The 27,750-nt window shown below is 39.5% G+C and overlaps 5 protein-coding genes across 5 annotated transcripts; 3 read left to right on the plus strand and 2 right to left on the minus strand.

The window, feature by feature from the left end:
* Positions 1–906: 906 nt before the first annotated feature.
* psma2a (proteasome 20S subunit alpha 2a) lies at positions 907–5,179 on the minus strand. Its single transcript, XM_044358379.1, has 8 exons — positions 5,074–5,179; positions 4,454–4,530; positions 3,580–3,712; positions 3,011–3,133; positions 2,823–2,904; positions 2,576–2,649; positions 2,019–2,076; positions 907–1,912 (listed from the first exon to the last, which is right to left on the minus strand). Exons 1-8 carry the CDS (start codon positions 5,112–5,114, stop codon positions 1,796–1,798), a joined length of 705 nt encoding a protein of 234 aa, XP_044214314.1. The 5' UTR covers positions 5,115–5,179; the 3' UTR covers positions 907–1,795.
* A 1,051-nt stretch (positions 5,180–6,230) lies between these two features.
* mrpl32 (mitochondrial ribosomal protein L32) lies at positions 6,231–8,514 on the plus strand. The gene is made up of 3 exons (XM_044359035.1): positions 6,231–6,436; positions 6,680–6,882; positions 7,768–8,514. The coding sequence occupies exons 1-3, from the start codon at positions 6,334–6,336 to the stop codon at positions 8,017–8,019; spliced, it is 558 nt and encodes a 185-aa protein (XP_044214970.1). The 5' UTR covers positions 6,231–6,333; the 3' UTR covers positions 8,020–8,514.
* A 2,209-nt stretch (positions 8,515–10,723) lies between these two features.
* Positions 10,724–11,825, plus strand: zmp:0000000930. Its single transcript, XM_044358315.1, has 2 exons — positions 10,724–11,066; positions 11,293–11,825. Exons 1-2 carry the CDS (start codon positions 10,933–10,935, stop codon positions 11,633–11,635), a joined length of 477 nt encoding a protein of 158 aa, XP_044214250.1. The 5' UTR covers positions 10,724–10,932; the 3' UTR covers positions 11,636–11,825.
* A 639-nt stretch (positions 11,826–12,464) lies between these two features.
* Positions 12,465–16,514, minus strand: ccdc127a (coiled-coil domain containing 127a). The gene is made up of 4 exons (XM_044358314.1): positions 16,344–16,514; positions 15,603–15,740; positions 14,237–14,481; positions 12,465–14,118 (listed from the first exon to the last, which is right to left on the minus strand). Exons 2-4 carry the CDS (start codon positions 15,730–15,732, stop codon positions 13,672–13,674), a joined length of 822 nt encoding a protein of 273 aa, XP_044214249.1. The 5' UTR covers positions 15,733–15,740; positions 16,344–16,514; the 3' UTR covers positions 12,465–13,671.
* A 133-nt stretch (positions 16,515–16,647) lies between these two features.
* On the plus strand, positions 16,648–26,814 carry sdha (succinate dehydrogenase complex, subunit A, flavoprotein (Fp)). Its single transcript, XM_044358313.1, has 15 exons — positions 16,648–16,753; positions 17,612–17,695; positions 17,969–18,130; positions 18,329–18,472; positions 19,089–19,253; positions 19,390–19,538; positions 19,693–19,817; positions 21,477–21,645; positions 21,827–22,022; positions 22,137–22,308; positions 24,548–24,666; positions 24,829–24,940; positions 25,076–25,206; positions 25,465–25,578; positions 25,707–26,814. Exons 1-15 carry the CDS (start codon positions 16,691–16,693, stop codon positions 25,791–25,793), a joined length of 1,992 nt encoding a protein of 663 aa, XP_044214248.1. The 5' UTR covers positions 16,648–16,690; the 3' UTR covers positions 25,794–26,814.
* The last annotated feature ends 936 nt before the right edge of the window (positions 26,815–27,750 follow it).

A 27,750-nucleotide genomic window follows, 5' to 3' on the forward strand; every position in this document is an offset into this window, starting at 1 on the left:
CAGAGGTTGTGACGTAACTATCGAGGAGCTGCCGCACAGAAAAATAGATCCGTCGATATCATTTAAAACGCTTCACAGGTTGTTGTTGTTTTTTAATCAACAAATAATTATTTGCAGAAACTCAAGAAAGACATTGATGTAAGCTGTACCTTTTGCTGGGAGCTTAGAGAAATACTGCCACATTTATTTTAGTCCTGCACACATACAAAACATCTGTGGATTAAATTGTCATAATTTATTGGTGATCATATTTATCCTCACTTTTTATTACTTTGGAAAATGTGTTGTTTGTATTCACTGCATATGACAGGATTCTCTGTTCACGGTTCTGATTAATTTGCTTACTATTTTGACCAAATTTTATAGTCACAAATCCAAATTCTTAAGAAAAAAGCCAAACTTTTCAGACTGTCCATATCAAACAATACATTTTTTCAGTATCTGAATGTACAAACAAAAACGCTGTTTAAACCTATAACCACTTTAGTCCTTACAAGGTATTTACCATTTTATTTTATTTTATTTTATTACAACTACAATTAATCCCCCTTACAATATTGCGATTGTAGACTCAAGTTGTGTAAAGAAAGTGCTATAAAATTGTTTCAATAAAGCGGTCTAAAAAAAATAGACCCGTTGGCTAAATTATAAATGTAGCATAATCATATTAGTATTATTTTCATAGTTGCAGAGATGCACCAGATGTGGATGGTCAGTGCTGTTGTGATTATTTGCTGTCTTAGTACTTTTTTATTATTCATAACATGGGCGTAGGGATACATGTAAAATTCGGAAAGGTGTCCCGGTTGATGTACACAGACCATGACGTAGCCGCTGACAGCATGTTGACATGTTACATGTTTTAACGGTACAATGGCTTTAAATTTAAGACTCACACACACAACATGAACTCACTGTCTTTTATTTGAATAACTGACAGATACCAGAAGAGAAAATACAAACTCTAGAATTGTTTCTAGCCTGAAAAAAAAGTACATTTTGTAAAACTGCTGTACAGGCAACCAGATTCCTTAAGTAAAATCTCAAGCTTTCTACTGGATCCTCCCTTCTTGCTGCTTTTGTTTATCCCCCTTTCTAGTGTGTTTGAAGAGTGCTGATGAAGTGCAGTCAGGAGCTTTGAGGGGAAACAAGTTCAGTATGAACAAATCACCCACATAAGGATCTGTCTGGCCTGACTAGTTATTTCAATTTTTTGGCCCTTTGTCACACTCAGCAATGGTTACAAGTGATCAGATTTTAATAAATGCATAAAGCAGTGCTTGTTTTGTAGAAAAATTGCATTGCTGCTGGAACATTAATGAGAAATAAGAAAATTGAAGGATTCAGTGGAAGACTTGAGATTTCACTCATCAGAGCCCACATTCCTTCTCATACGCACAGTAGCCAACTGCCACATTTCACAGTACGAATACACGTTTTTGACAAAGCCAATTCGTTATGTGACAACTTATCACTGATGGGAGTCAAGTGAATGCATTTGTGAGTGGCAGCCAAGTTAGTTGCACACACACAAAGGCTGTCACCTTCAGTAAATATGCACCAGTCTGTCTAATCCTGCTAGCTCACATTAATAATCCTGGTTATAGTGAAGTTATGCGCATACTCCATGTTCTCAGGGCAGAAACTTTGCAGACATAACACAATAATGTCAAACTCTTTATGAATGATTCTGTGGTATATTAAAAAAGATGTGTCATGCAACTGTTGGCTACTGCGCTGTCATGTCTCCGTCTTGAAATGTGGCCAGAGAGACCCGTCACCAGGCAGGGGGTGTTCACGCAATCGCTGCCAGGTAGTCTTTCACCTCGGCTGGGGTGAGTCTTTTGAAGCCGGCTTCGTTGCAGATCCCCACCTCAATGTTCTCCTCTGTCATCTGACCCTCGAAACTCTCCTGAAACACAAAGATCGGAGAGTGTCAATGACTGATAAAAGGAGAGACATTGCTACACTGAAGAAAGACTTTAATGCTTCAGGTATTGTTATAACAAACAATATACCTTCAGAGTCAAGATGGCTGTGTGGATGGCATCTTCCAATTCCAGATCGTTGTTATACCTGGAGAATGAAAATAAAGTGGTCATCTACCAATTTTAAAAAGTTTCACCGTACTCTTCAGGTTTATTTGTAGCACAAACTGGGGCTTCAATTGTATCTGCGCTGACATCATACTGTTTATAATTTTCTTTTGTTGTTTTGCAGTTTAGTAACCAGTGACACAAACGATTTCTATTCCTTCAGATTTTGCTCAAAAAGGCATGACAATGCTAAAAAATGCCTCAAACTGAACCACAAGTTTAAATGGATTATATCTCTAAATTGTACCACAATAAACTGTCTTTTTACACCTGTATTTATCAACTTTGATCATTGAGTCATAGTAAACACACAGAGCCCTTGCTCTGTGAGATGAATATAACTGAACTGTAATATATATACACAATGTACAGCAACTACCGAGCTCAGCCCATCAAAATTCACATATATACACATTTACTGCACACATCATTTTATTCTATTCATTACAAAGAAAATGCCTTTTACTGTAAACATGTACCTTTTTTCAAGGAATGTTTTTCCATTTACGTAGTTCTTTCCCATGGCTGTGGCTTTCCATGCAAAATAAGCACCCTGCCAGTCAGAAACAGAAGACAAAAAGTCAGGAACAAGTTATGCTTCAGGCATATACAGTATTATCAAGAGTATAGTCTTTACATTGAATTACCGCAAACTGAGAATATGACTGGAATATGTGTCAGATTCAGATATGACATGCAAATATGAAAATGAACAACAGAACATACAGAGGGGTCTGACTGGAACAAGTAGGGGTGGTCTTCATCCCATCCAGCTATCAGCAACGACACCCCGAATGGACGCACTCCACTGGAGGAGAAAACAACACAGCTCAAATCAATAAACTGCTAGCTGAATACATCTGGTGATATGTCTATAAGCAGCGTGCATTTAATTGTCTTTTTTATATACCCACCCAGACTGTGTGTACTCCTGCATTACAGAGGCCACTCTCTGGACGAGCTGGCCTGTGGGGATTGGCTCCTGGTAAACCAGGAAGTACTGCTGTGCCAACTTCCGAGCTCGTCGGACCAAAACCCTGCAAGGAAAGACCTCGTTAATTTTTCTGTGTATGTGAGGATCAGTGGTCATACAAAACACATTAATACTGTGTGTGCACATTGAGACGGCCAAAGCTTAGCTGCAACACTGAAAGGAAAAATACCACCCGAGGGAAAACACTTTACACCAAAGTATGTGTTTTCCCATATTAATGTTTTTTTTTCAGCAGGTGACTGAAGCCATTGACTATCTGGAAGGCAGGTAATCAATCTAAAAACTTTATAGAACGCTTTGGAAAATGGTTGACAGTAATGTAGAATACATGACATTTCTTGAGAGTTTAAAACCTTCCAGTATAGCCATGCAAACAGGCTGGTGAGGATTAGAATATTGTTGCATCAAGCGGCCGCAGAACAAAACACAGCCCATTTTCACCAACTGCTACTGACACTCTGATTCTTTCAAACCACAAAGAATCCCCACCTGTAGTCTGGCCCCATGCCGCTGTACACCATGCCTATGTGTTTAGTGATGGGCTCCACTTTATGAACGCTCTGCTCATCATACAGAATGGACTTCTGTTTCTTCTCTGTCGCCAGGACCACTCCATTAGAAGCTGAAAATCAAAGAGAGCATCACAGTTAGTGTCTTTACAGGTCAACCATAACAATTAGTGCTGCACCAGCATCTATTAGCTCAACCCAATGATTAGACTTTTCTGCAGGTGGAAAGATAGAACTTATATTACTTTTATGCACTTTATTAAATTTACCTAACCAATTTTAGTTCTATTTTTGTAAAGGTTAAACTCTCCAAACTGTAATCTCAAACCAGCTTCATCTAGGCTTTGTCGACCATGGCATTTACAGATGCTGGTGAGTACTTAAGTTACTGCACCGAGGTCTATTAGCTCAACCCACTGATTTTACTTTTATGCAGTCAGAAAAGCAAAACTTGTATTACTTTTATATAGTTTATCAAAAAAAAATGTTTAGCTCTCTTTTTGTTCAGGTTAGACTCTCCAAGCTGTGCACCCCTGCCACATTTAACCTACAGTCAAATGTCCTCTGCATTTGACATTTTGCACATTCACGTCAAAAAAAATTATTCTGAAGGGAGCAATAATATACCAGTAACAGCTCTACATCCAATTTGAGTCTGTTTAAACACACCCAATAATAATAACGACTGTTACTTTGTATTACACATCTTGTAGCATCTTTTGATAACAACCAGACTTCAAATTCCTGTAGTTTAGTGTCCCACTTAGTTGAAGCTTTTCTTGACTATGGTGCAATAACCCTCAAAGAAAGGCTCATGGCCCACTTTTGGTCCAAACATTTCGGTGACTCCATACCTTTGATGCCGACTGAAGGTGCTCCAGCTGCTACCGCTGCCAGGGCATATTCAATCTGGACCAGTTTACCTGAAGGGCTGCAGATACAAAAACAAGATGCTGCATTATTATTATGCTGCGAGGCGGAGGAGAAATACACGAACACAAAAAGCTGAAATAACAACTACTGCAGTTGCAAAGCCAGACTGATAGTGTAACAACAATTGACGACGAAACTGAAAGCAAAAGCTAAAACAACTGACTCATCTGAGCTAGCTAACTTTCGCTCGTCTCGAGAGATTTTGCAAGTAAAGCTGACCTGTTTCGGTCTGTTCAACAACTCGCTCACAAATACAATCATTAATCACGTTTTCTTTATCATGGATAACAGCAACAAATGGTTACTTGACTGTTTCATTTGAAAACATGTTAGCCAGCGTGCTAACAGTTCACGTTAACGTTAGCCGATTCATTACCCGGCAATGACAGTGCATCGACTACAACGGCTCCAAAAACCTTATTTTCTCACTAAAATAGAAAACCGTGCGTTCATTTTATCAAGCCGTTGTCAAACAACAACCAATATAGCCAGCAAACGTGGATGCCTTTTTCAATTTTATGGCTTTTTTGACAAAGTTTACCTAAATGTGGTGAGGGAGAAACTGTAGCCTCGTTCCGCCATCTTCTTCTTCTTCTTCTGCTCTGTGTTGATTAGCGGCTCGCGAATCGATTTCAAACTGAACACCGCCGCCCATAAACCTGCATGTGAACTGCATCCTGGTGTCACCAGGCTACGTTATAAACCCGATAATATTATTTAAATTTAATTCATATTCATATATATATATTAATTAATTCATTAATTCATTAATTCATTCATAGATAGATAGATAGATAGATAGATAGATAGATAGATAGATAGATAGATAGATAGATAGATAGGTGACCTGTCAGTTCAAAACACTAATCAACTAATCAACTGCTTTTAATGTGTGACTAATGTTGTGTTAAGTGCTACCCTACGGCCAGAGACTGAAATAAACCAATAAAAGGTTAAACCATTCCGTCTGATTTATCATTTCTGTGTCTTAAAATAAAATGACACATATTCAAGGTAATTTTGCTAATAAATAATTATAATCTGGATTAAGGAAAGACTCTGTTAATGATTATTATTCAGCATAATCAATACACCAGTATGTTAGACAATGACAGTAATGCTGTGGTACAATGAAAGAGATAAAAGAGATATTATAAATTGCTGCGCTCTTTTTATGTGTCTACTATCAATTTTGAAATGAAAAAAATAGAACAAGTTTTTTTTTCTAAAGGTTCACATTTGTTCTTTGTCTACTAACACATTCTTAAAAACTATATTAACATCCTACACACAATTTAAGATAGAAATTAATATATCCCAGTTGAATTTCACAGCACAATCAAGCAAGATCTTAAAAACATATGGGTGATAATATAGTTATAGTTTATATAAGTTATAGACAGTTCTACATTCATAAATAGTTCTATAGTTATTGACAGTTATAGTCATAGACAATTTGTATAGTTATAGATAGTTGTATGGCTATAAATAGTTTCTATAGAACTATAGAAACTGTGTATAACTTTATAGGCAGTTTCTATAGTTCAGAGCAAGCCTATCTATAGAAAAATAACTTGGTTTGTTTTGGAGAATTGACTTGAGACGTGTGAGTATGACACTAAAGTGCAGTTGGAGATATTGACCACTAGATGGGAATAAAATGCTCAAATCCGTCTTGTCCTGCAACAATTAAACAGACGAAGAACTGCAGTTTCTTGTCGGTGTTTAATGACGTATTGTATCCCGATGACCGTGAGCTGTTTGACATGTTAGAAGGAGCGAAAACGTGCTGACAACAAAAATGATGAATTTATCGGCGTTAGTGCACAGCCTCAGATGCTCTTTGATCCACATTGAAAGCAGACTGCTGCAGGCGGCGGGACTAACATTAGACAGACAGCTGGGTGAGTAGACTGTCTGGAGCTTAGGGTTAGTTAGCTACTGCTAACCATGCTATCAGGACACACACACATATCTACGTTTACTTTCACCAAAGTTTTAACTCTCAGTACCTGTTATCAGCAGCTTTATCTTCTCCTATTCGTCTTTCTATATTTGCCTCCTATGTTCCGGTCACGCTGGACTTGGTGAGTTGTTTTTCACCGGAGTGGTGATAAAAGGTAACAGTGTTTCTCTGCTGTGTGCAGCTCCAGCGCTGGCAGTGAACGGCCCCAGTCTGCTGCCTCAGCTTCAGCCTGAGGTCGAGGAGGAGCTGGAGGAGCAGCAGAGTCTGGAGCAGCCTCCTGGCATCCTGGACGGTATCCTGTGGATGGCAGTACCTAAGAAGAGACGCACCATAGAGGTTAACCGAACCAGGAGGAGAGCTGACGCCAAACTCCTAACAGTCAAGGTACACTGAATAGAAACACTCCTGGATCCTCTTAAATGGGAATTTCACATCAAAACACAGCTATAAGAATGTTTGTCTTACTTAGACTTCCTCTCTATCTGTACTGATAGGTTGGAAGTGATTTGCAAATATTTGGAGAGGTCAGCTGTATGTCAACTCACTTCATAGACCTTATTTTATTTCATGTTTGTATGCGAGGGGACAAGTATATAACATGAATTAAAGCCACATACCACAGCATTTATAGCCCAAGTTAGTTTGCAATGCCTGTCCTTAGATGGGGACGTGACAGTAAAATACATATGAAACTGCACAAGACTCAACATACATTTACATACATTAAAGCACAAACCTCAATAACAGAGTACACACAAAGCAGCACAAAACACAAAGATACCATAAAAGTTTCATAAAACAGCAAGCACCAGATCACTTGTGAGTACATGACTGATCCCTCCCTCGCTGTGTATATTGCCTGTATATCTCAGCACACAAGGAAAGAATTGCTAACAACAAACCTCTGAGAATTGCCAATGAAATTGTGCATGCAATTCAATATAGTCAATGATATTTTTTTAGTGTAAAACCCCTCAATAAGACATCATTATCTCACCATGTTAAGTTTCAATACGACCTTCTGTACTAAACCAGTCACTATGTGCTAATATAACACTTGCTGACTCGTGTAGAGACGTGTGTTTATCATGAGGTGCAAAATGTGTAAATGTTAACATCTTTAGTAGAGGGTGTCTGATATTAGCTCGTCACATATATGTGAGTGTTTGTGCATATATTGGCCAAAGATATGTTTTAGGTAATACAGCAACAGTGTCTCCGTGACATTATTTGACCCACAGTCTGCATCCTCTGTCTCTTCTCTCTCAGAATAACATTGAGCCGTGTCCAGAGTGTGGCCATCTGAAGCAGAAACACATCCTGTGTGGCTTCTGTTACGCTAAGGTGTGCAGGGAGACTTCTCTGATTCGCCAGCAGATTAAAGCAATGGAAGGCGGTCCACTGAGGGCGCCGGCTACAGAGACTGTCGTCCTGTACGAAGGCGAGACACCTAGTCAGCAGGACAAAGACAAGAGGATAGTGGAGAGATCCAGGAAGCGGCCTGCCTGGTTCAGCCAGTGATGCTGAGTTATTACAGCTGTACGTAGATGCGTACCTTCAGTTTGATGCAGGTCTGGTCAGATACACACAGATTCTCTATGTGATATACTCAGCAGCATATTCTGCCTGATCTGTTGTTCAGTAAATATGAGATGTTGATCCATCAGTTGTTTTTTCTACAAACAAAATCCATAAAGTGATCTGTTTTTTCATGTTAGATCAGCACTGATACCGGGAGCCTTGATAAATGAATATCAGACATAAACACAGTTATGGAAGGAAACACTGCTGCAGGTCAGGACAGCTTGACTTATCTCTGAATATCCTGAACTATATCATTAATGTGCGGGTAAAAAAAATCCTCAAAAAACAACATATTAGTTTTTTTTTTTTTGGTCATTGTTTCCACTGATTCTTACTGAATGCAAAGAATGTCAGATTTTCAACAGAAAGAAATGTACTGTATCTTATTTTATGTTTGACAATAAATCTATTATTTGAAAATGAAAAATCATATTTATCGACTTTGTTCATCTTTTTTTAAAGGGACCTTCCTGTTACACTTGTTAAATAATTCATTTTTTATACACATTTCTTTAACTTCTGAGGCAGACTACTGCTTATAATTTATGACACAGTTAAAAAAAAAAAGCTTTTCCATCACAGGAACTTAACAACGTGGAGCTCAGCACTCTAAACATATTGGAACTTGAAGGGCTAGTGCAGGTGGCTGGATCTGCGTTGCTTTTCCCTTGTATTTTACAAACCAGGAAGGATCGGATGTCTAAGTTAGACACTGCAAATTGAAATTTCTATCAAGAGACATATAGGACGATGATAATGAGAAAAACACAGTCAGTAAAACAATACAATAAAATAAAGTAAAAGAGTTCTAAATGTGTTCAAAAATGTCATTATAATGGTTGCGCATATGCTGTTTTTGTTTTGAGGAAATTTTAGAGAGTCATAAAATCATAAAGGAAAACAGAGAAAAAAGGTAATCTTTTCAACATCTGTGAATAAAAACTGTTCCCATTATAACCATGACAATAACATCAGTTTTGGGGTCTTTGCATTTAAAATATGTTATAACATTTTAAATATGAAGTTGAAATGTGTGTAATTTGGCTTAAATATTACAGTTGAGTTGAAGTTTTTCATGAGTGATTAATTTTCTTCACTACAAAAAGTAGAGTTAATATCAATATCAGCAAAACATGAAACAACAACGTTTGTGAGGCCTAATAAAAGCAAATGTAATGTTTTTATGACGTGCCTGCAGTCTTCATGGCATCTCAAGCATCCATTTAATACTTTTATTGACCGTCCAGTCCAATGATCTAAAAGGGTCTTATTTTACGTGGCTGAAGGACATTTGCTATTAAAAATCATGGCCTACAGGAGGATTAAGAGTTTTTTAGCATCTTCAAAATCACAAATGTATTTGTGTAAACATTAATATAAATATTAGTATCAATAAAACTGGAATGGAATAGCCGCTTCATTAAACATGATTGGATGCTTGTTGTGAGAGTACGATCATGGTGCCACGACAATATTTATTGGGCAGGATTCAGAGCCAAGTTGAAGTCATGTAATATTGGCTCTTGTATTGCTGGAACAGGCTGCTTTTGCTGGGGTGAATCCAACATACCTTCCACTGCCTCAGTCACACCATCGTACACCCTCTGATTCAGTTTCACCCTCACAGTTCGATGAAACCGGATGTTGCCAACATGCCTGTGACACGTCAGAGTTATCGGGGTGTCAAGTGATACTAATCTTTTTCTTTTTATTCTAATCTTTCTTCAACTGTCATATATATTCTCAGTGTAAATCCAGCAAAGTTTGTGACTTGCCTCCCAAACTTCCTTCACATGTATCCATCATAGCTGAAATTGAAACATAATGGAAATACATGTCTAGAACTGAAGACTTTGATTGTGAGCTCTGACTGTCCATCCCTTTGTTCCTCCACATCAGCACAGAGGTGCACTAAAACTACATGTTATACAGTTGTAAGCAGTGGTGAAGGTGGCAGAGGAATTCTCTTAATATCCATTTATAATCCAATGTGTGAACCCTGGCTCCAAACATTCCACATTGTCTCCAAGAAATCTGATTTGTTGAGCTTGAAAGGGGCCACTTTTAAAGTAAAATATAGTCACAAACACTACTGTTGCAGTCTAAAACATGGTTTTGCCCAAGGAGCTGATGTGGCTTTAGATTAATGAGTTGTATCATTGCTGTCAGTCAGTGATCTAATTGCCTTCAGCTGTTTCCTTCCTGTGATATGTGCTCAACGTGAGAGACATCTGAGGAGTGGAAGGATAATTTCTCTGACCTGATGGGATGAGCCTCTCATTAAACAGATTAGTCATTTCATATTTCCGTCAACACATACATGCTTTTATAGTCTGAATATAAACACACAGGTGCACTATTATAAAAGGACTCTGGGGTGGTTACAATCGTAATAATGCACTTCCCTTTAATCTCCAAGCTCACCTCACAACACAAAGGGGTTCAACAGATAAAATTGACGAGGATTCAGATTCATCTTCATCTGGTGGGCTCGTTTCCTGGAAAGAACTCAAGCCTGCAATGTTTTTCAAATGAAAACCAAACCTCCAGGATGCCTGATGTGGAGACATTCAGTGCATTCACCACGATGTGATGCAGAAGAGTAAAAATAGAAACAAGGCCCGATATTTAAGAAGCTTCCCAACACATGCAAATCTCAGGCTACTTGATACACACATTCAAAGACACAATATTTTCGTATAGCTTGTTGTTTTCAGTATCTTTCCCTTGAGTTTGATGCATTACTCGAGCGTGTAGGTCACAGGTGAGAGAAGTTTGTCTTAGCATCCGAACACACGCCTAACGTAACCTTTCTACACACACATACACACTCACACACAAAGACACAACATGCACTGTGTGAGCAGAGGGGGTTGCTACCTTGTGAACTCCTACTGTGATCTTCAGGAGGAAAACGAGTGGAAGAAAGAGAGCTACCAAGCATGTTGGCTGAGCCTGGTGCTTGAAACAAGACCACAATACAGGTATGTTGTTCTCATTTGAAATCTATTGTATTTTCTACTGTAAATACTTTGCATCAATATATTATATTTTGACTTAGGGTTGAAACTTTCAGACCTGATTCTAATCATAATAAGCTATTTGAAAGATTTTATGAGATATATGAAGATCACAACACCTAAACTCTAAATTTAGTGTAAAAGAGACTGGATCAAAAATCGTTTATCTGCTGTATGTTCTGTGTTCCAGGCTGACACTATCAGAGACAGACAACCTTCGCAAAGAGAGTTACAAACAGGAACAGGTGGTCCACTTCATGGTTGAGAGGAGTCCCAGCCAGATACTGAGGCTGGGCAGCAACATCAGAGCCACAACAGAGTACCAACTACCCAAAACCAGTTTTGAGAGCTTGCGACAACAAGGAAAGGGCCCCGTTATATTCGGGAAGAGGAATGACAGAGTGCATGTGGATAAAGTGAGAGTGACTGGCGTAACTCAGAACCTCACCAAGCCAGTCAGAATGAACTTCAGACCTTCGAGTCTGATGTCATCGCCAAGGGAAACCTCTCATCGGGTGCAGAGGAGAGAGTGAGGCAAGGAACTGGAAGTGTTTTAAAACTGCAGTTTGGAAAATGTAATGACACAGCATTTGGTCTTGTGGTTTACATATTTGAAAATTACAATGTCCTTATTAAGTCACTTACCTTTTACACAAAAATCCTAAGAATCTTCTGGATATCTTACCTTTTAAATAACTTGGTATTTTTAGACTGAAGAGACTTAAATTATTATTAAAAAATAGTGTTGACAAATGTTAGGAGAGCTTCACTGGAAATTCTTTAACATTAAACTACCAAGTAATTACATTACAAAATTGTTGAATATTATTGAAAAGACTTAAAAACACTATAATATGTCTTAAGTGTATTGCATTGTAGATATGAACACATTCTGGCACTGACACTTTAAGATTGTTGTAAACTATGTTCCAGGAGGAAATGATTTTGTCGTTGTCAATCATTTCCACACCTCACAAAGCTTCAAGAAACAATGTCTCAACTTAATTTTTCCTAGTTTTACATGGCAGTTTAGCTAAATAGTAAAATTGTCCTGTTAAGAGAAAATACAACAAATGACTTGATGCACATGTGCTGTGTTACAGTTGAGACTATAGATGAGTGTTATGTTATCCTGTTGCATACTGTTTTTTTAAGTGTATTCATTATGAGATTCCACATAGCTGTTTTCAGTAGAGAAAACTGGATACCAGTGGATACCAGTGGCAGCAACCTCATGTGGTAAGACAACAACATTGTAAAGGGATCGTCAGTGAGCATATACACTAATATTAAATAAATATAAATATCACATGTAGCAGTACTTTCGAGACTCTGGAGGAGAAAATACCAACAGCCCAGAAATTAAGTTCTTGAACCAGAATTTATTAGGAGGATTGAGTGGATTAGAGTGGTTAGTGTGAGTTTATGGCATTATATCCAGCACATATTCACCAAGATATAGTCACAACAAAAACATTAACAGTGCAGAGAGGCTTGATAACCTTGTAAAATGCATCAGGCTCGAAGGTCTTGTTGCGAGCTCTCCTTTCATTAACAGTGTGAACTGTGCTGTTTGACTATTTTTGTTGCAGTAATGTGATAAGATGTTGCAGCAGTGAGCACAACTTTGTGCTCTTTTCCCTTATTCAGATTCACATGCAGCAGATTCCAGTTTCCCTGATAGTTACACATACTAGAAATGTAAAACCAGTGATGAGAGACAGACACACATTTCATTTTTGGTTACACATTAGACTGTAAAGAGAGACGTCACAGATGCAGGAAACACAAAGTTATGGACAGAGGTGTAGATAGGTTCCACTGTTATCATCAAAAATATCCCCAGCAATAATTCATAAACATATTCATGCCAACTACATTCCACAGAAATCAAAGACATAAATGACTTTTCCATCAAAACAGAGAGAAAAATATTCCTGATAATGTTTTCAATTAATGGTTGTTTTTCTTTAACGCTGTATTTTTCATTTGAGTGTTGTAAATTATAGAATTGTGGTTATTCTAAACGCAGCAAGAGATGTGTATGAACACATCACAGTGGGGACATTTATTGGGAGCGTTCAATTCATATCTGAGATAAAGAAACTAAAATTAGCACAGGTCCAGACACACAGTCATCTAACACTAATTCATGGCACTCAGAATGTGAGTTAAATTGACACAAATGTTCCAACGAAAAAATTCAAGGGTTTAAATGGATTTTTTTTTTTTTTTATTAAACATCAATTGTGTATCCAATATGGATATCACCTGAGTGATGCCAGTGCATTTTTTATCACATATTCATTTAAAGCTAATGAGTCTTAATTGGGTCTAAACCTGAAAAAATCTCCCCTCTTTGCAAAACTTTGAGATCAGGGATGGAACTTTTAGCCTTTGAACATAATGTTGTTCAGATTATCTCTTGTGTGTTTACATAACATACCTATAATGTAGCATATAAAGATAATGCACAGACTGAAAAAGAAACATGCATTTTCCATTCCTGATCCACACAGTTTCAACATTCTTCAAAGTCAAATGAAAAAACACCTCTCTTCATCTTTTGTCATTCTCTGGGAGACTGGGTTATCCCTCCTAGAACGGCTTCCTCAGCTCTCTTGTGTTTCTGCACGGTGACCTGCAGCTGCCAGTACTTGAGGTACACCCACATGAGACTTCCATTCTTCCTCTTGTCCATGTTTAGCAGGTCCGCACAATGCCTATCTCTCTTAAAAATGTCCTTTAGATCTGACTCTAGATCTAGTTCTGCCCCGATTGGTTCTTTGACGACCTTAAGCAGTATGTTCTTCTCCATCTCCAGCCGCTGATCTCGAGGTTGGATGAGGGAGCAGAAGGCATTCTGTCGCTCCACAAGCTGATCTTCTAGCTCCCTCAGAGTGGCGGTGGCTCGCCGGTACCAGTTGTTCTCTCGTTCCAGAGCGCGATGCAGCACAGCCCCCGCAGCTCCGGACTTCACCAGCCTTTGCTTCTCTTCCTCCAAAGTCTCACGCTCCTTGTAAGAGAGAAGACAGAGTTTAGGTTTATGGAGGAGAGGCTACAGACTAGAAGGGGAACCTGCACAGTAGCACAAATGGAGGGCCAATCAAAGTGGGAGCAAGAGAAAACTTTACCCTTTGTAACTGTTTCCGTTCTTCCATCAGCTGCTGGCTCTGTGAGATCAGGGCCTGCTTGTAGCCTTTTACCCTCTGTCTCTCTTTCTCCAGCTCCAGCTCCAGTTTAGCAGCTGCCCTGTGTCTCTCTGTCAGAGTCTCCCGGTACCGCGCCTCCATCTCACTTTTTATTGTGGTCACATCTTTGTCGTACTGGGCTTTGACCCTCTGGATCTCCCTCTGAGACTCCCTGGTCCAGATCCAACCTGAAGGGGCAATGAATGATAAGACAGGAGAGGGGAGATATTTAAAGCTGGAGAGCAGGACTTTTGTCGCCCCCTTCTGGCAGTGAGAGTAAGGGGGGGGGGCACTCAGCTGTGATTGCCTGACAAAGGCATGCAGCACGCTCTCATGCATACCCTGAATAACAGGCACACAGAGAGGGCACGTGAAAACAGATATGTTTTGACAGTCCACTGGGATTTGTCCCAAAGCAGTATGCCGGATAGCCAGTACACCACTGACCGTAACCTACTGTTGTTTACATGACAATGGCAGCACCTAAAAATAAAAAGAGAGGCAGAAGTCTCAAATCTTGTGTGTTTACTCTGGTCTCAATCAGTGGATGAGATGGTAAACTTTTCGTGATGTTACATTTTCCCCTTGGTTTGGTTTCTTTTCAAAATTCAAGCGAACCAAAATGCATCAATAAAAGCCACGTGAGAATGTTCACTTCACTCATTGGTTAGATGTGTTTGGGGCAGAAGTGAGGTAAGATAAGATCTGTTTTTTAAAGGATTATTTATCGGATATTTTTTGCCTTTAGTTGATAGTTCAGAAATGTAGAGACGCTAAACTTGGTGCATTTGTACTCACTCAGTTAAAACTACTTTTTAGTCTGCAATTAATTAAGTTCTGACTGACAAATCATCCAATTAAGCTAAGTGAGAGCATAGTTAAATTGACAGATATTTTAAAAAAAACCTTTAAAAATGTTGAAATATTTATTATTGTTAGCCATATTGCACTACAGGTGTTATTTAATCCTTGTTCATCAGGAATGTGTTATTTCAGATGTTGGAACATTTCTACCCATCTCATTTGGCATTTGGCATGAACAGAGACAGACAGTGAAGAAGTACATTGTATGGATATACTAGACTGCTGATTCCCCAGCGAGAAAGATACTAGTATTGCAAATTAAAATAAAAACACCATCACAGAGGTAAAGTGTGAAATTGAATCTCACACAAACTCAGTCTGCTTTGCACATAATAACTACTCATTAACTGTACATTTAATAACCAAACGTTGAAACTGTTATTCCCCTCTGTCTGTTACCTCATCCTCAAACACATTTCCAGACACACCTCCTTGTGTAACTTACGAAATGCAGCCAATCCCAGCATAGGGACCAGCAGGGCATAGTTCCATTGGTTCCCATCACCAGCCCCCGCGCCCCTTCCTCTGGGGTCTGGTTGAATGTTCCACCTGGGGGGGTCATTCAAGTTGTTCATGGGGGCTGCTGTCTCACACATACAGACACACACAGACACACACATGGGAGAGCAAAAACATTAGTGACAACTGACTCCCTTAAATGCACATTTTGGTAATTGAAGTTGCAGTGTCTTTTCATTCATTCTCACACTGCTGCGGTAGTTACCACCAGGGGTTTATTAGCAGAAGTTACTGTGTGTGGCTTCGTTATAAACACAACCACGTGATTGTGAACTTAATGGCGAAGTCTCTTGTTTTCAATACACAAAGAAAGCGCAGGTATCCATTTCAAAGTCACTAACAAGCTATTTGAAAAGAAAAACATTCAAGTGTCTGGGCAGTATGTGTGGGATTTAGACAAAGTGTTGCGAATAAATAGTACACGTGCAAGCTATTTAACAATATATCTTTTTTGCATTTATCAAATCACTGACGTGACTTGAAGGTTTGACAGCCCAGCTAATCACAGAGCAACCTATGAGCTAACATGCTAGCTGACGTTTGAGCTTGCTGGCTAGTGCTCGCTAGAGTATTTCATATAAACATAACACGGGGTATAACAGCTTCTTGAGTCCGACTACAAGTCATGTGTATGTGTGTCTATAAGAAATATGGTGCTGTATCTCACCTTGAATGAAAAGTCTAGGTCACTTATACATTTGTTCCTGCTTACCCCAAGATTATACAATTTTACGTGTTGGTAGTCCATCTTGCCCGAGCGAGGGTGTCTAATGGGAATTCACTTATACATTAGACTCATTTGTTGTTAAATTTAGCATCTGTGCGTGTATGCTTGATTTTAAGGTGAATAAATAAGTAGACTATTCTGTTGAAAACACGTTAATAAATGTTTTCAAAGCTTTGCCATTACATGTAACATATATGACACCCCCGTTTCCGGAAGGTGGTTCGGTCCAGTGCAACAGAATATCTGACCCTCCGCCGTGTCTCAGAAACGGTCCTTCAACTGACAACATGGCGAGTGTTCAGGCTGCCTCCCGACTCCTCTCTAAGAGGATATTTTCCAGGACGAAAGCAGTGAGTACGAACAATTGAATCGGAGATCTATTGTATGTGTCTATATGCTCGATCCATACGTGCTTATTGTCTGTTTTAACACAGAGAAGACACATCCCTACTGCACTCTCCCTAGCTTTCGTAACCGTCAGATTCTGACTTGCGTAACGATAACCTATGTTATGTAGCTTCAATGTGACACTGTGAGAAAACGGTACTTTTTGAATAGAATAAACCGTCATATGTAGCTATACCATTTCTATTTGTCTCACATTATACACAGATACTAATGTTTTCAGTAAACTGTCGTTTTAAGTGAGATATTTCAGCGTGTGCACACAAGTTACTTCAGTTGTCCTTGTGGGAAACAGTCTTATTGTTAGCTGCTGTGTGTTAGCAGTAAGTTATGTTAGAGGATGCAATACGAATGTATTTAAAGTCAACTATGGGCTGAAGTACTTTCATTATGATGCCACAGATGATTAAAAATGGTTAAATAATGCTATTAAAATATTTTTTGGGTTATGAACGCTTTATTATGGACTGTTATGGAAATGCATTTAGGCATATAAAGTAAAACTGCCTTCAATATGTGAATAAATATAGCAGTATTTAATGCTTATATAGTATGTTTTCTGTAAGCAGGCATCAATATATTTTATATGATTCTGATTATTATAATATAATTATATATTTATATATGCTACTAAGTGTATTGCTGCAAAACCAAGTTTCGTTGTGTTAACATACATGACAATGAAGTATCTATCTATCTAACTATCTATCTTTACATTTTATGTCAGCTACTTGAATAATGGTGAAGCTTTTGTTTGATTTCCCTTCTGATTTAAAATAAAAAAATGCTTTCTTTTTTGCCAGGTCTCTGCTGTTGCAGTTCAAGGTTCGAGGAACTTCCACTTCTCCATCTATGGCAAGAAGAAAAGTGCCAAAATATCAGATGATGTGAGTTAGGTTTGCAGTTTCACTTAGATCAGTGTTGAATAGGGTGATTATTATGTACATAGGTAGTAATGTGAGTCTGTATGCACTGGTTTTGCTCACTGAAGCATCTGGTGTCAATATGATAGTTACTGACTTAAATAATAGACAATTATGGTCAGGAACTATGCATACTCAGAGTGCTCCCTGACTATAGTGAGTGATTCAGTTCCCACTATGTGCAAACTGCTCATAATCAGAAGTTTAACAGTAGCTTGTTTTCCTCGTTCTCTTCAGATCTCTACTCAGTACCCAGTTGTTGATCATGAGTTTGATGCTGTGGTGGTCGGAGCTGGAGGAGCGGGACTCAGGGCTGCCTTTGGCCTGTCGGAGGCTGGCTTCAACACTGCCTGTGTCACCAAGCTCTTCCCCACCAGGTCTCACACTGTCGCTGCACAGGTATGACAACACATTCTAGATGTTTCTTGATGTTTTTTCTGCAGATTTACATCAATCTCAAATCCAGCATTCAAAAGCCTGGGATTTTACAAACACTCAATACAGATTTGTCATGCAAGTCAAAGCTCTCAAGTAAACATAAATTGCAGTAATGCTCTTCAGTTTTATTGAATTGATGAATATTAATGTGGTTCACAGGGTGGGATCAATGCAGCCCTGGGGAACATGGAGGAGGACGACTGGAGGTGGCATTTCTATGACACAGTGAAGGGATCTGATTGGCTGGGAGACCAGGATGCTATCCACTACATGACAGAACAGGCTCCCGCAGCTGTAGTGGAGGTAAGATCTTATGCACATACACATCCTGTGGTGTGTAGATGGCGATTCCTAGCTGTTTGTCACTAAAAATAATCCAGAGAACATAAGACACAGCTAAAAAACATACAAATAACAAAAACTATAAAGACTATAATCTCTATCGGCATAAATCAACACTGTTTTTAACTAGTCAGCCAATTGCAATAACATGCAAACTAGTGTGTATTCATGAAGTTTTACTTACACTCAAATTTATAAAAATGGAAACTAATTGAAAATCTGATATTAAGATGCATTGGTGACTGAAAATTTTAATACATTTGAAAAACATGGTTAAAAGGGGATGCTGTATAATAATAAACAAGGTAAAATGTTAAAATAAAGTATCAATATAAACATAAGTTTCCCAAAGGCCAACAATGGACTTCCATGCTCCTTCAGTCTTTGTGTTAGAGAGGATTGGCAGGTGGTTAGGTTAGGTTTTTGTTTTTTTTTAGTTGATTTTCTCAAAAATATTCTTTTGAGCGAATAAAGTTTTCTTTTTGAGACACACCATTGAAAAGGCCCATCCTATATAATATTACAAGACACAAAAAACAACAGTTCACAAACTCCTGCTTCTGTTTCTCTTTGCCAGCTGGAGAACTTCGGCATGCCGTTCAGCCGCACTGAGGATGGGAAGATCTACCAGAGAGCCTTTGGAGGTCAGAGTCTTAAGTATGGAAAAGGAGGCCAGGCTCACCGTTGCTGCTGTGTAGCAGACAGGACTGGACACTCACTACTGCATACACTTTATGGACGGGTAAGTTCACAAACTTTTCTCCCTCCCGTCTGCATTAAGAATGTAATCTTTCTGTGGGGTACAGTTTAACCGCGTGGCGCCATAAACCTACACTGTGTGTTACATGTATCGGTCTGCCCTTCTGTTTTCTGTTCAGTCGCTGCGATATGACACTAGTTACTTTGTGGAGTACTTTGCCCTGGATCTCCTGATGGAAGATGGCGAGTGTAAAGGAGTGATTGCTCTCTGCATGGAGGACGGATCTATTCACCGCTTCAGAGCCCAGAACACTGTCATCGCTACTGGGTAGGCAACACTCACTGTTTGCAAAAACAGAAAACATAAATACTCAGTCTTAATTTAAAGTTCTACCTAGTTAACTACCATAGCTTGACTGTTCATATGAGGGACAAACTATCTTCAGCTGTGCATTTGTAACCAAAAATGTCTTTGTTTCCAGGGGTTACGGACGAGCCTATTTCAGCTGCACCTCTGCTCACACTAGTACTGGAGATGGAAATGCAATGGTGACCAGAGCTGGCCTGCCCTGCCAGGATTTGGAGTTTGTACAGTTCCATCCCACTGGTGAGGAAGAGACACATATTAACTTATTAAACCATAGTCATAAAATAGTTCTACTACTAAAGTGTTAAAGCAGAAGAGAGTCACTTGAAAGCTCGACAGCAGCTACGTATATGCTTGAAAGACATGTCTATTGTAGTCTGTTAATTTATTACTCAGCCATAATTGGTGTGATAAGACACTCATAAATTGTGCAATCTCTCCTTCATTCTCAGTCTATTTGTTCTTATGTCTAATGTTCACTGGAATTCCCCTTTGTATTTTAAATTTATCACAAAAAAATTAAGGGTTAAGATATTGAGAGATGTAAGTACTAATTATCTGTAATGTTAAACTTAGACAACTTGCTGCTTAAGTGTCTAACCTTTTTAGGATTGTGCTGCTCATTGAGGGAGAGATAATGAAAAAAGATTATTTAAGAACATTTAATTAATTTCCTTTTGTCCCATTTACTATAGGGGGCAGTAATGCATCTGGTTTATTTACACTCAAAAGACTTAAAAGTTAGCAAACGTGTTTTGTCAAACACATATTTCAGCTCCCTATTTCTGTAACACTGTTTACCCAATCGATAAAATTCATACATTTGTAGTTCCAGATCTTTAAAGGTTAGCAGGTTTGTGAGTCTTCAGGGTGTTTACATTGAGCTCCGGTAACAGACCTCACTTACATAAAGACAAGTGGTCATCTTTATTTTTGTTCCTGCTGGATATTTGACACCAGACTCTTTAGTTGGGTAAGTAGCAGCCCAGTGATGTGAACCTATGGGAGTTCACTAAAGACTGAGGTCAATGAGTTGGAGTACAGATTTTCCTCTCCCTTTTTTACACGATGCATCAACTTTGCAATTTAAGTGTCTGCTTGCATAAATGCAGAACATCTTAATATAAACTATTGAACTATTTCAGCGACCCATAAAAGCCTTTGAGCGTGTCAGAGTAATTATAGACTTTCTCATTGACCAGCTGAGAAGACGGACTGCTTTGTGTCAGCTCACAACACGGAAAATAACATCTGGCCAATGAGAGCAGTAAACCGTATAAAATAATCTTTTTAAGTGTTGAACATAATAGAACAATATAAAACAAAAGCTTACAAAGGCTGATGGCTGTGTGTAACACATTATTCTGGTACTAGAGAGGAGGAGTTTTTGGAGTAAAATTACAGTGTAAATAGACTTATTGCTGCTCAGTTAATAAAGCACCATATCATTTTTTAATTGATACAGTATTGTGTCAGAACACCAAAGCTCTGAGGATTTTATGTTCACAACGTTAACTGTATGCTTCATTTATGGGAATGTTAACATCTACTACATTAATCATTCTTTGACATCATAGGAATCCTATAAAGTACTGTAATTGCAGTAACTGCTATTTGATAGTTTACTACTAGTTGATTTGTACCAGAGCAGTTTAGATGTCAAGTGTAAGTTACCATAGTAACCCAGGAAGGGTTGAGGAAGGATGTACCCCACTTAAAATGTAGTTATTATTGTGAGGATTAAGCTCAAAGTTATCTTACTAAAACACAAGTATTCATATCTATCTGGTGTCACTGTGTGCTGTATTTGCATTCATAAATAATAAACTGTGAACTGTATCTCTTGCATTCAGCAAAATGCGAGTAGGACAAACCTTTTTAACTCGTGAATCCTTACAGGGATCTACGGAGCTGGCTGCCTGATCACAGAGGGTTGCCGTGGTGAGGGAGGGATCCTGATCAACAGTGAGGGAGAGAGATTCATGGAGCGCTATGCACCCAACGCTAAGGACCTGGCCTCCAGAGACGTGGTGTCCCGCTCCATGACCATAGAGATTAGAGAGGGCAGGTACGTACAAAGTGTGTGTGTGTGTGTGTGTGTGTGAGAGGTGTAACTGGGTGCATCCAGAAGTGTAATCATTCTCACACTTAATTTATCACTCTCTTTTTATGCCTTTGGTCTGGAAAAGACTACAGAGTAAGGTTTTGCTGTTGCTTATCGGTATTCTGTCTTGTCTTTATTCCTTCAGGGGTGTTGGTCCAGAGAAGGACCACGTGTACCTGCAGCTCCACCACCTGCCTCCTCAGCAGCTGGCCACAAGGCTGCCTGGTATCTCAGAGACAGCTATGATCTTTGCTGGAGTCGATGTAACTAAAGAGCCCATCCCTGTCCTGCCCACTGTCCATTATAACATGGGTGGAGTACCCACAAACTTCAAGGGGCAGGTAGGTCATTTGTGCACACATGTTCCCTCCTCACTCACTAGTACTTAATTGTGAACATTCCTCTAGCAAAATGTCATGTGTTTAATCAACACACTTTTTCATTATTCCCATCAGGTGATCACTCACACCAATGGACAGGACAAGGTGGTTCCTGGACTGTACGCCTGCGGTGAGGCAGCCTGTGCCAGCGTTCACGGTGCTAACCGGCTTGGCGCCAACTCCCTGCTGGACCTGGTAGTCTTTGGCAGAGCTTGCGCCCTCACCATTGCCGAGGAGCACAAACCTGGTGAGGACCTCTGTGCATGAGTTGTTTAAGAATGCAGATGTTCTGTGTAGCAAGTATTCCTACAATGGGAAATTAACAATAAGCACTTGTCAAGTTAATAGGGGCACCACCTCCATATCCTCCAATCAGAAATGCAATTAAGGGTCAAGAGCATCAGCTCTGAGACAGAAGCATGGTAAACGGTTTTCCTACTGTTTCTGTGGTGATGAAGGCTTGATGATGGGATGGGCAAACTTCCCAGAAAGCGTTGAGCAAGGCGAAGCAGACTCACTCTGATCCTCGTATTACCAGAGTGACAGCTAGATGAGAGCCGTTGCAGTAGGTTCAGTGAAACAGTTTCTCAGGAGGATGAATCCAATCTCAGACTAGGATTCTTCCAACCCTATCTTTCTACTAGGGGTGGAGCTGAATCTGAATACAGTATTGGGAAAAGCACAAATAGAGGGTATTTACAAATATTTATTTTGTACAAATGTATTAAAAATTATTTGTTTTTGGAAGGAAAAAAACATGTCAAATAACAATGTGCAGGTCGGGACTTGTAGCGTTGCGAGGTTACCTCACTGTCTCAGTCTCTCTCCTCTGCTCCGCTCTGTCTGTCTCTGTGTCATGGATGTATAAATAGCTGCAGGTCTGTGTGGCAGAGCTGAGCTTTGGCTGAGTGCTCAGCGCAGTCGTCCGTGGTCTGGGAGATTGGGGTTCGAGACCTAGTGTGGGAACACTACTTTACAGAATAGTTTATTGGAGAACACTTATTTTAACACTTCAATATGCTAAAATTAGAAGTGTAATAAAAACAAAAACAGGATTGTTACGTCTGTTTCCACTTCTGTTTGAATACAAATAATTTTGCTGCTTCAACAAATACAAACACTGGGTTCTCTGCTCATCACCACTTTCTATATAGAGTTTCGCTCTGGTAATGGCCATCAACAATAGCATATTTCATATCATTTCATTATAAATTTTATTTAATTTAGTTTAGACAGAAAGAGGTTAAGAAGCGTGTGCTCAATTGTGAAAAATAATTAATATGTGAGGTGAAAGCAGCAAGTTCCCCAAATGAGCCAAATACACTCTGACAAACAAACTTCCAAACTAACTGTCAGGAGGGAAACAACAAATAAGTAAAATAACATCACTAAATCTCCATCTGGAAGCAGGTACAACAACAGACAGGAGTCCTGGTTTGAACTAATATCACAGAAAGGGGGCAGGAATCGAGAATACTGTAGTTCCCCCCCTGCCCCAGCATGCACTGCGCAGGCTGACCTGCAGTGATGACACTTTATATTTTTTTCATATCTGTGACATATTCTATAGATACAGATATTGAATATACACGCTTTCAAACTGGATATTCACTCGTTCTGTCATCAATGTAACATCCTGAAAGCAATGGGGAAACACTTTGAAATTTCAATACTGATGAACCAAATAAACAGAATGAAATCATAACCTTCTTTTCTCATCTGTAGTTAAGACTATGTGACAGTGGAACACATCTAAGGTCTGCATAATATCCTGGCACTCAAACCATAGCTAAAAACTTAGGTGGCCGACCAATTTTGAAACTTCATCACTCGCTCACTCGCAGATAACTGCGGTTATAGGGCTGGTCCATGGCTGGTCCAGCCAAAAGGAGAGGAGGCGAGGGAGTGACTCACAGGAATGTGGCTTCTCCTAATATTTATGACTTAAGAGATAATGAGCCAGCAGAAGAAGGGAGGATCGTTCATTAACGTTGGTGCAGTCTGTATCTGAAAAGAAAAACAGTCATTAATTCTAACTGTCCATTTCCACCGGTGGCTGGTGGAGGAAGGCGCAGGCTGGGTTTTTTTTCTGTTCCAGGTCTACCCTGGTGTTTATATGCCTTGAGGTCAGAGGTCATTGTTTGTGTTTGTGTGTGTGTGTGATCCTGTATCCACACAGACAGACTGTTAGGCCAAGAGAGATCATAATGTTTCTTAAAGAATTCAACTTTTCCTGTTCCTGTTTCCTGTTCCTGAGTTCATTCACCTACATCTGTTTACTTTGCATTTGACAGAAATGTCTGCATTAAGTTATGTAGATGTAGAGGAAAAAAAACACTCTTCTGTTTTTAATATCAAATAAGACGACTACTCTGTCAGAATCTTAATACTCTTAAGGTTTCCCTACTTTCTTCTGTGACATCAGTGCTCCAGTATACATTGTCTGATTGGCCTAATGTGACATTGTTGTTGTGACTTCTCTTCAGGAGAGAAACTGTCCCCTCTGAAGTCCAGTGCAGGAGAGGAGTCTGTGGCCAACCTGGATAAGCTGAGGTTTGCCAACGGAAGCCTGCGAACCTCTGAGATCAGGCTCAACATGCAGAAGGTACACACACAGATGAGATCTGTTTAAAAACAAAGAAACAAAAAAAGCCCCTCACATTGTGTGCAGTAAAATGTATTGATTGTAATGGGGTGGTTCCTTCAGCAAGTCCCTCAGAAATGTATGTAAACAAACACACCGTATATCACCCGTCTCTCCATCCAGAACATGCAGTCCCACGCTGCAGTGTTCCGTACCGGCGCAGTTCTGAAGGAGGGATGCGAGAGGATGGACGCCATTTACCAGACCTTGGATGACATCAAGACCTTCGACAGAGGTACTGCACCACTTTGCGAGCCAGTTTCTCTCAGTTTCGACTTCTGCCTCTCTAGTAGCATTCTGTGACGTGCTGTATGTTAGTAAGCTTTATAGATTAACATGAAGTCTCTCTTTCTCTCTCCTCCTCCTTCAGGCATTGTGTGGAACACAGACCTGGTGGAAACTTTGGAGCTGCAGAATCTGATGCTGAACGCTGTCCAAACTATCCACGCAGCTGAGCAGAGAAAGGAGAGCAGAGGAGCCCACGCCAGAGAGGACTTTAAGGTCTGAGTTACCATACTTTTACATTTCATATGTGTTTGGTACTACACTATTCTTTTTTCCTGTTTTTTCATCATTCTGTCAATGCCTGTGTTTTGTTTTTATGTTCTGTTTTTCTGTACCCGACTTATATCACCCCTCTTTTCATCTTTTCTTTTCTAAACAGACTTTGTATTCCTCTTTTATATCTGTGGACATGTATAACTGCTCACACTTGATTTCGGCCTGTCTCTCCTCTGACGTGATATAATTATATTCCAGGACCGTATCGATGAGTATGACTACTCTAAGCCCATTCAAGGTCAGGAGAAGAAGCCCTTCGAACAGCACTGGAGGAAGCACACTTTGTCCTACGTTGACCCCAAGACTGGAAAGGTACACTCCCCTTTCAGTTTGTCACAACGCTTAAAGCAGGATAAGCTGCTCTAGTGAACAGTGATAACTTTAAATGTCAGTGTTGTCAGTAATGTCTGACGTATCTTTTTGCTTTTGTCCAATCACAGGTGACTTTGGAGTACCGTCCTGTTATTGACAGCTCTCTGGACGAGCAGGACTGTGCCCACGTCCCTCCTGCCATCCGGTCTTACTAAGAGGCTCTCCTCTCCTTTCCTCTCCTCTCCTCTCCTCTCCTCTCTTCTCTTCTCCTCTCCAATTGTATCCATTTAGAATAGTTAAATACAAAACTATCTAGTCTTCAACTTCAAGCCCTTCGTGTCACCTTCCTGCTCCTTTCCTTCATGTGTGTTTTTTGCCTTGATTTAATCTGTTTCGCAGCAGATGGTTCTTGAGCTGGTTTTGTATATATCATAAGGCACTCAAGATGCGTGGGTGACTGAGTAATTTGAAGCATCAAAGTGAAGAAGAGGGGGGAAAAAAATGTGTGCACCACCTGAGCTTGGCTTTGTCGTGATGAGACCATAATCTCATTTCCTAGTTTTGCATTGCTTTGAATGTGTCTCCTTTGGCTTTCTGAAGGGAAGAGATAGCGGAAATTATTGTAATTTGAAATGCACACGTTACCATCAAGCCACAGAGGGATGTTTTAGGACTGTAAATATTGCATAAATGTACAATAAACATGGTGAATTATACTGTATGTACTTGTTAAAGTATGAGGTAGTTTTTTCTCACTCACTATGGCCTTGGATAGTATAAACTTCTTGTGATATGTGTGTGGTCCAAAGCCATTATAAAGACTGAATCAAGCTTAAGCTCTATAGTTCTTCACTCTTTAACTGTTAACAAAATGAAGCAGCTTGAGGTTATTCAGCCATGTGAAGCTGTCTGAGTGGTTGAAACAATGGCTTCTTTATAACGTCTAGGTGTTGCTGTAGCTTTAACGGAACACTTGAGGATGAATTCCAGTGTGGGTCAGTGAAGCACTCAAAGCTATTAGATTTATTGGGGCTTTTTAGGTTGCTGATAAAAGTCTTTCCAGAAATGATGAATTATTCCGAGCACCAACATCAGTGCCGGCTCTAAGTGCTTCAAGAGCAGCTGCGATACGAGTGGTTTCCATTAAAACAAAGCCGTGTGTGATGTGGAATTGATGGGAAATCGCCACAGGCTGGAATTTACCACGTGTTCGGCAACTCCGGAAATGACAAACTATGACTAACAAAAGACTTAGGCCTACTTGGTGTTGTCACTTGAAGTATTTAACATATTCAAATGCCATGCTTCTTGTACCGAATCGCTTAAAGGGTTAATTTATTTTGCCTGAGATCAATTTCTTTTGGTTTTGCCATTTGTACTTATTTTCATATGTTCAATAAAGTGTAGACTATGCATAGAAGCAAAAGCTGTTGTTTTTTCTTTGTTTAACTAACAGGCTGTAGACACAATGAAAACTAAATATTTGAGTGCAGTGAAAGTGCTACAATTATTATTATTTTTTGTTTTTGTTTTAAGGCTGCAGTCTAGTAGAATTGCAACTTTCATTGTGTGTAAAACTATTTATTTACCACTAGGTGGCAGCAGAAGTACAGTGATGACCCAGAGGTGCCTCAGCAGTATAATAATTGTGTGGCTGTACAGTATGTACTAAGCCATAACTGTCCTGCTGCTCACTTGTACTAGTTGCTGTTGACCACACAGCAATGTCACAGTTTTACTACTTGTGACAGAGAGCAGTAATGTGGGGGTTGGTGCAGTTCTAGTATGGAGTCACAGCCATGCTCTGAACTGTTTTACTATATTGGAAATTTGGCGGAGGAAGTCAATAATTACTAAACAAACACTGAAGTAACCTGATCCCATTTCATATCCTGAACAGCTGTACAAGCCAAATCCCAGAAAGGTCAGAGCTAGCAGGGATGGTGGCAGTTGGCAGTGGCACCCTCCCTTTTAGCACCAATGAAAACGGTTGTTGGGGGGGGGGGGGGGGGATAAAGGAAAAAACAATACTCAGCTTACCTTTATGCCACTCCCTGTGTTGAATCTATTATCTACCTGTATCAGATAGTTTCTGTAACATGCTCAACATATTTCTTTTTGTAAACTTCTGATCCTTATGTGGAAACTTTTGCTTGCTTGGCACCTGGTTAG

The sequence above is a fragment of the Thunnus albacares genome, chromosome 8 (genome assembly GCF_914725855.1).
Source record: "Thunnus albacares chromosome 8, fThuAlb1.1, whole genome shotgun sequence".
NCBI classification, from domain to species: Eukaryota; Metazoa; Chordata; class Actinopteri; order Scombriformes; family Scombridae; genus Thunnus; species Thunnus albacares.

Excerpts from the sequence above, each read along its gene's own strand:
- psma2a (XM_044358379.1), bottom strand. The coding sequence starts at position 5,114 with ATGGCGGAACGAGGCTACAGTTTCTCCCTCACCACATTTAG. Across the intron at positions 3,134-3,579 it reads GGCATGGGGCCAGACTACAG|GGTTTTGGTCCGACGAGCTC; the intron begins GTGGGGATTCTT and ends CTTTCCTTGCAG. Across the intron at positions 2,905-3,010 it reads CAGGAGTACACACAGTCTGG|TGGAGTGCGTCCATTCGGGG; the intron begins GTGGGTATATAA and ends TTTCTCCTCCAG.
- mrpl32 (XM_044359035.1), top strand. The coding sequence starts at position 6,334 with ATGATGAATTTATCGGCGTTAGTGCACAGCCTCAGATGCTCTTTGATC. Across the intron at positions 6,437-6,679 it reads AACATTAGACAGACAGCTGG|CTCCAGCGCTGGCAGTGAAC; the intron begins GTGAGTAGACTG and ends TGCTGTGTGCAG. Across the intron at positions 6,883-7,767 it reads CCAAACTCCTAACAGTCAAG|AATAACATTGAGCCGTGTCC; the intron begins GTACACTGAATA and ends CTTCTCTCTCAG.
- zmp:0000000930 (XM_044358315.1), top strand. The coding sequence starts at position 10,933 with ATGCACTGTGTGAGCAGAGGGGGTTGCTACCTTGTGAACTCCTACTGT. Across the intron at positions 11,067-11,292 it reads GAAACAAGACCACAATACAG|GCTGACACTATCAGAGACAG; the intron begins GTATGTTGTTCT and ends TCTGTGTTCCAG.
- ccdc127a (XM_044358314.1), bottom strand. The coding sequence starts at position 15,732 with ATGAACAACTTGAATGACCCCCCCAGGTGGAACATTCAACCAGACCCC. Across the intron at positions 14,482-15,602 it reads GCTGGGATTGGCTGCATTTC|GTTGGATCTGGACCAGGGAG; the intron begins GTAAGTTACACA and ends TTGCCCCTTCAG. Across the intron at positions 14,119-14,236 it reads AACGGAAACAGTTACAAAGG|GAGCGTGAGACTTTGGAGGA; the intron begins GTAAAGTTTTCT and ends CTCTCTTACAAG.
- sdha (XM_044358313.1), top strand. The coding sequence starts at position 16,691 with ATGGCGAGTGTTCAGGCTGCCTCCCGACTCCTCTCTAAGAGGATATTT. Across the intron at positions 18,131-18,328 it reads CTCACACTGTCGCTGCACAG|GGTGGGATCAATGCAGCCCT; the intron begins GTATGACAACAC and ends TGTGGTTCACAG. Across the intron at positions 25,207-25,464 it reads ACGCCAGAGAGGACTTTAAG|GACCGTATCGATGAGTATGA; the intron begins GTCTGAGTTACC and ends ATTATATTCCAG.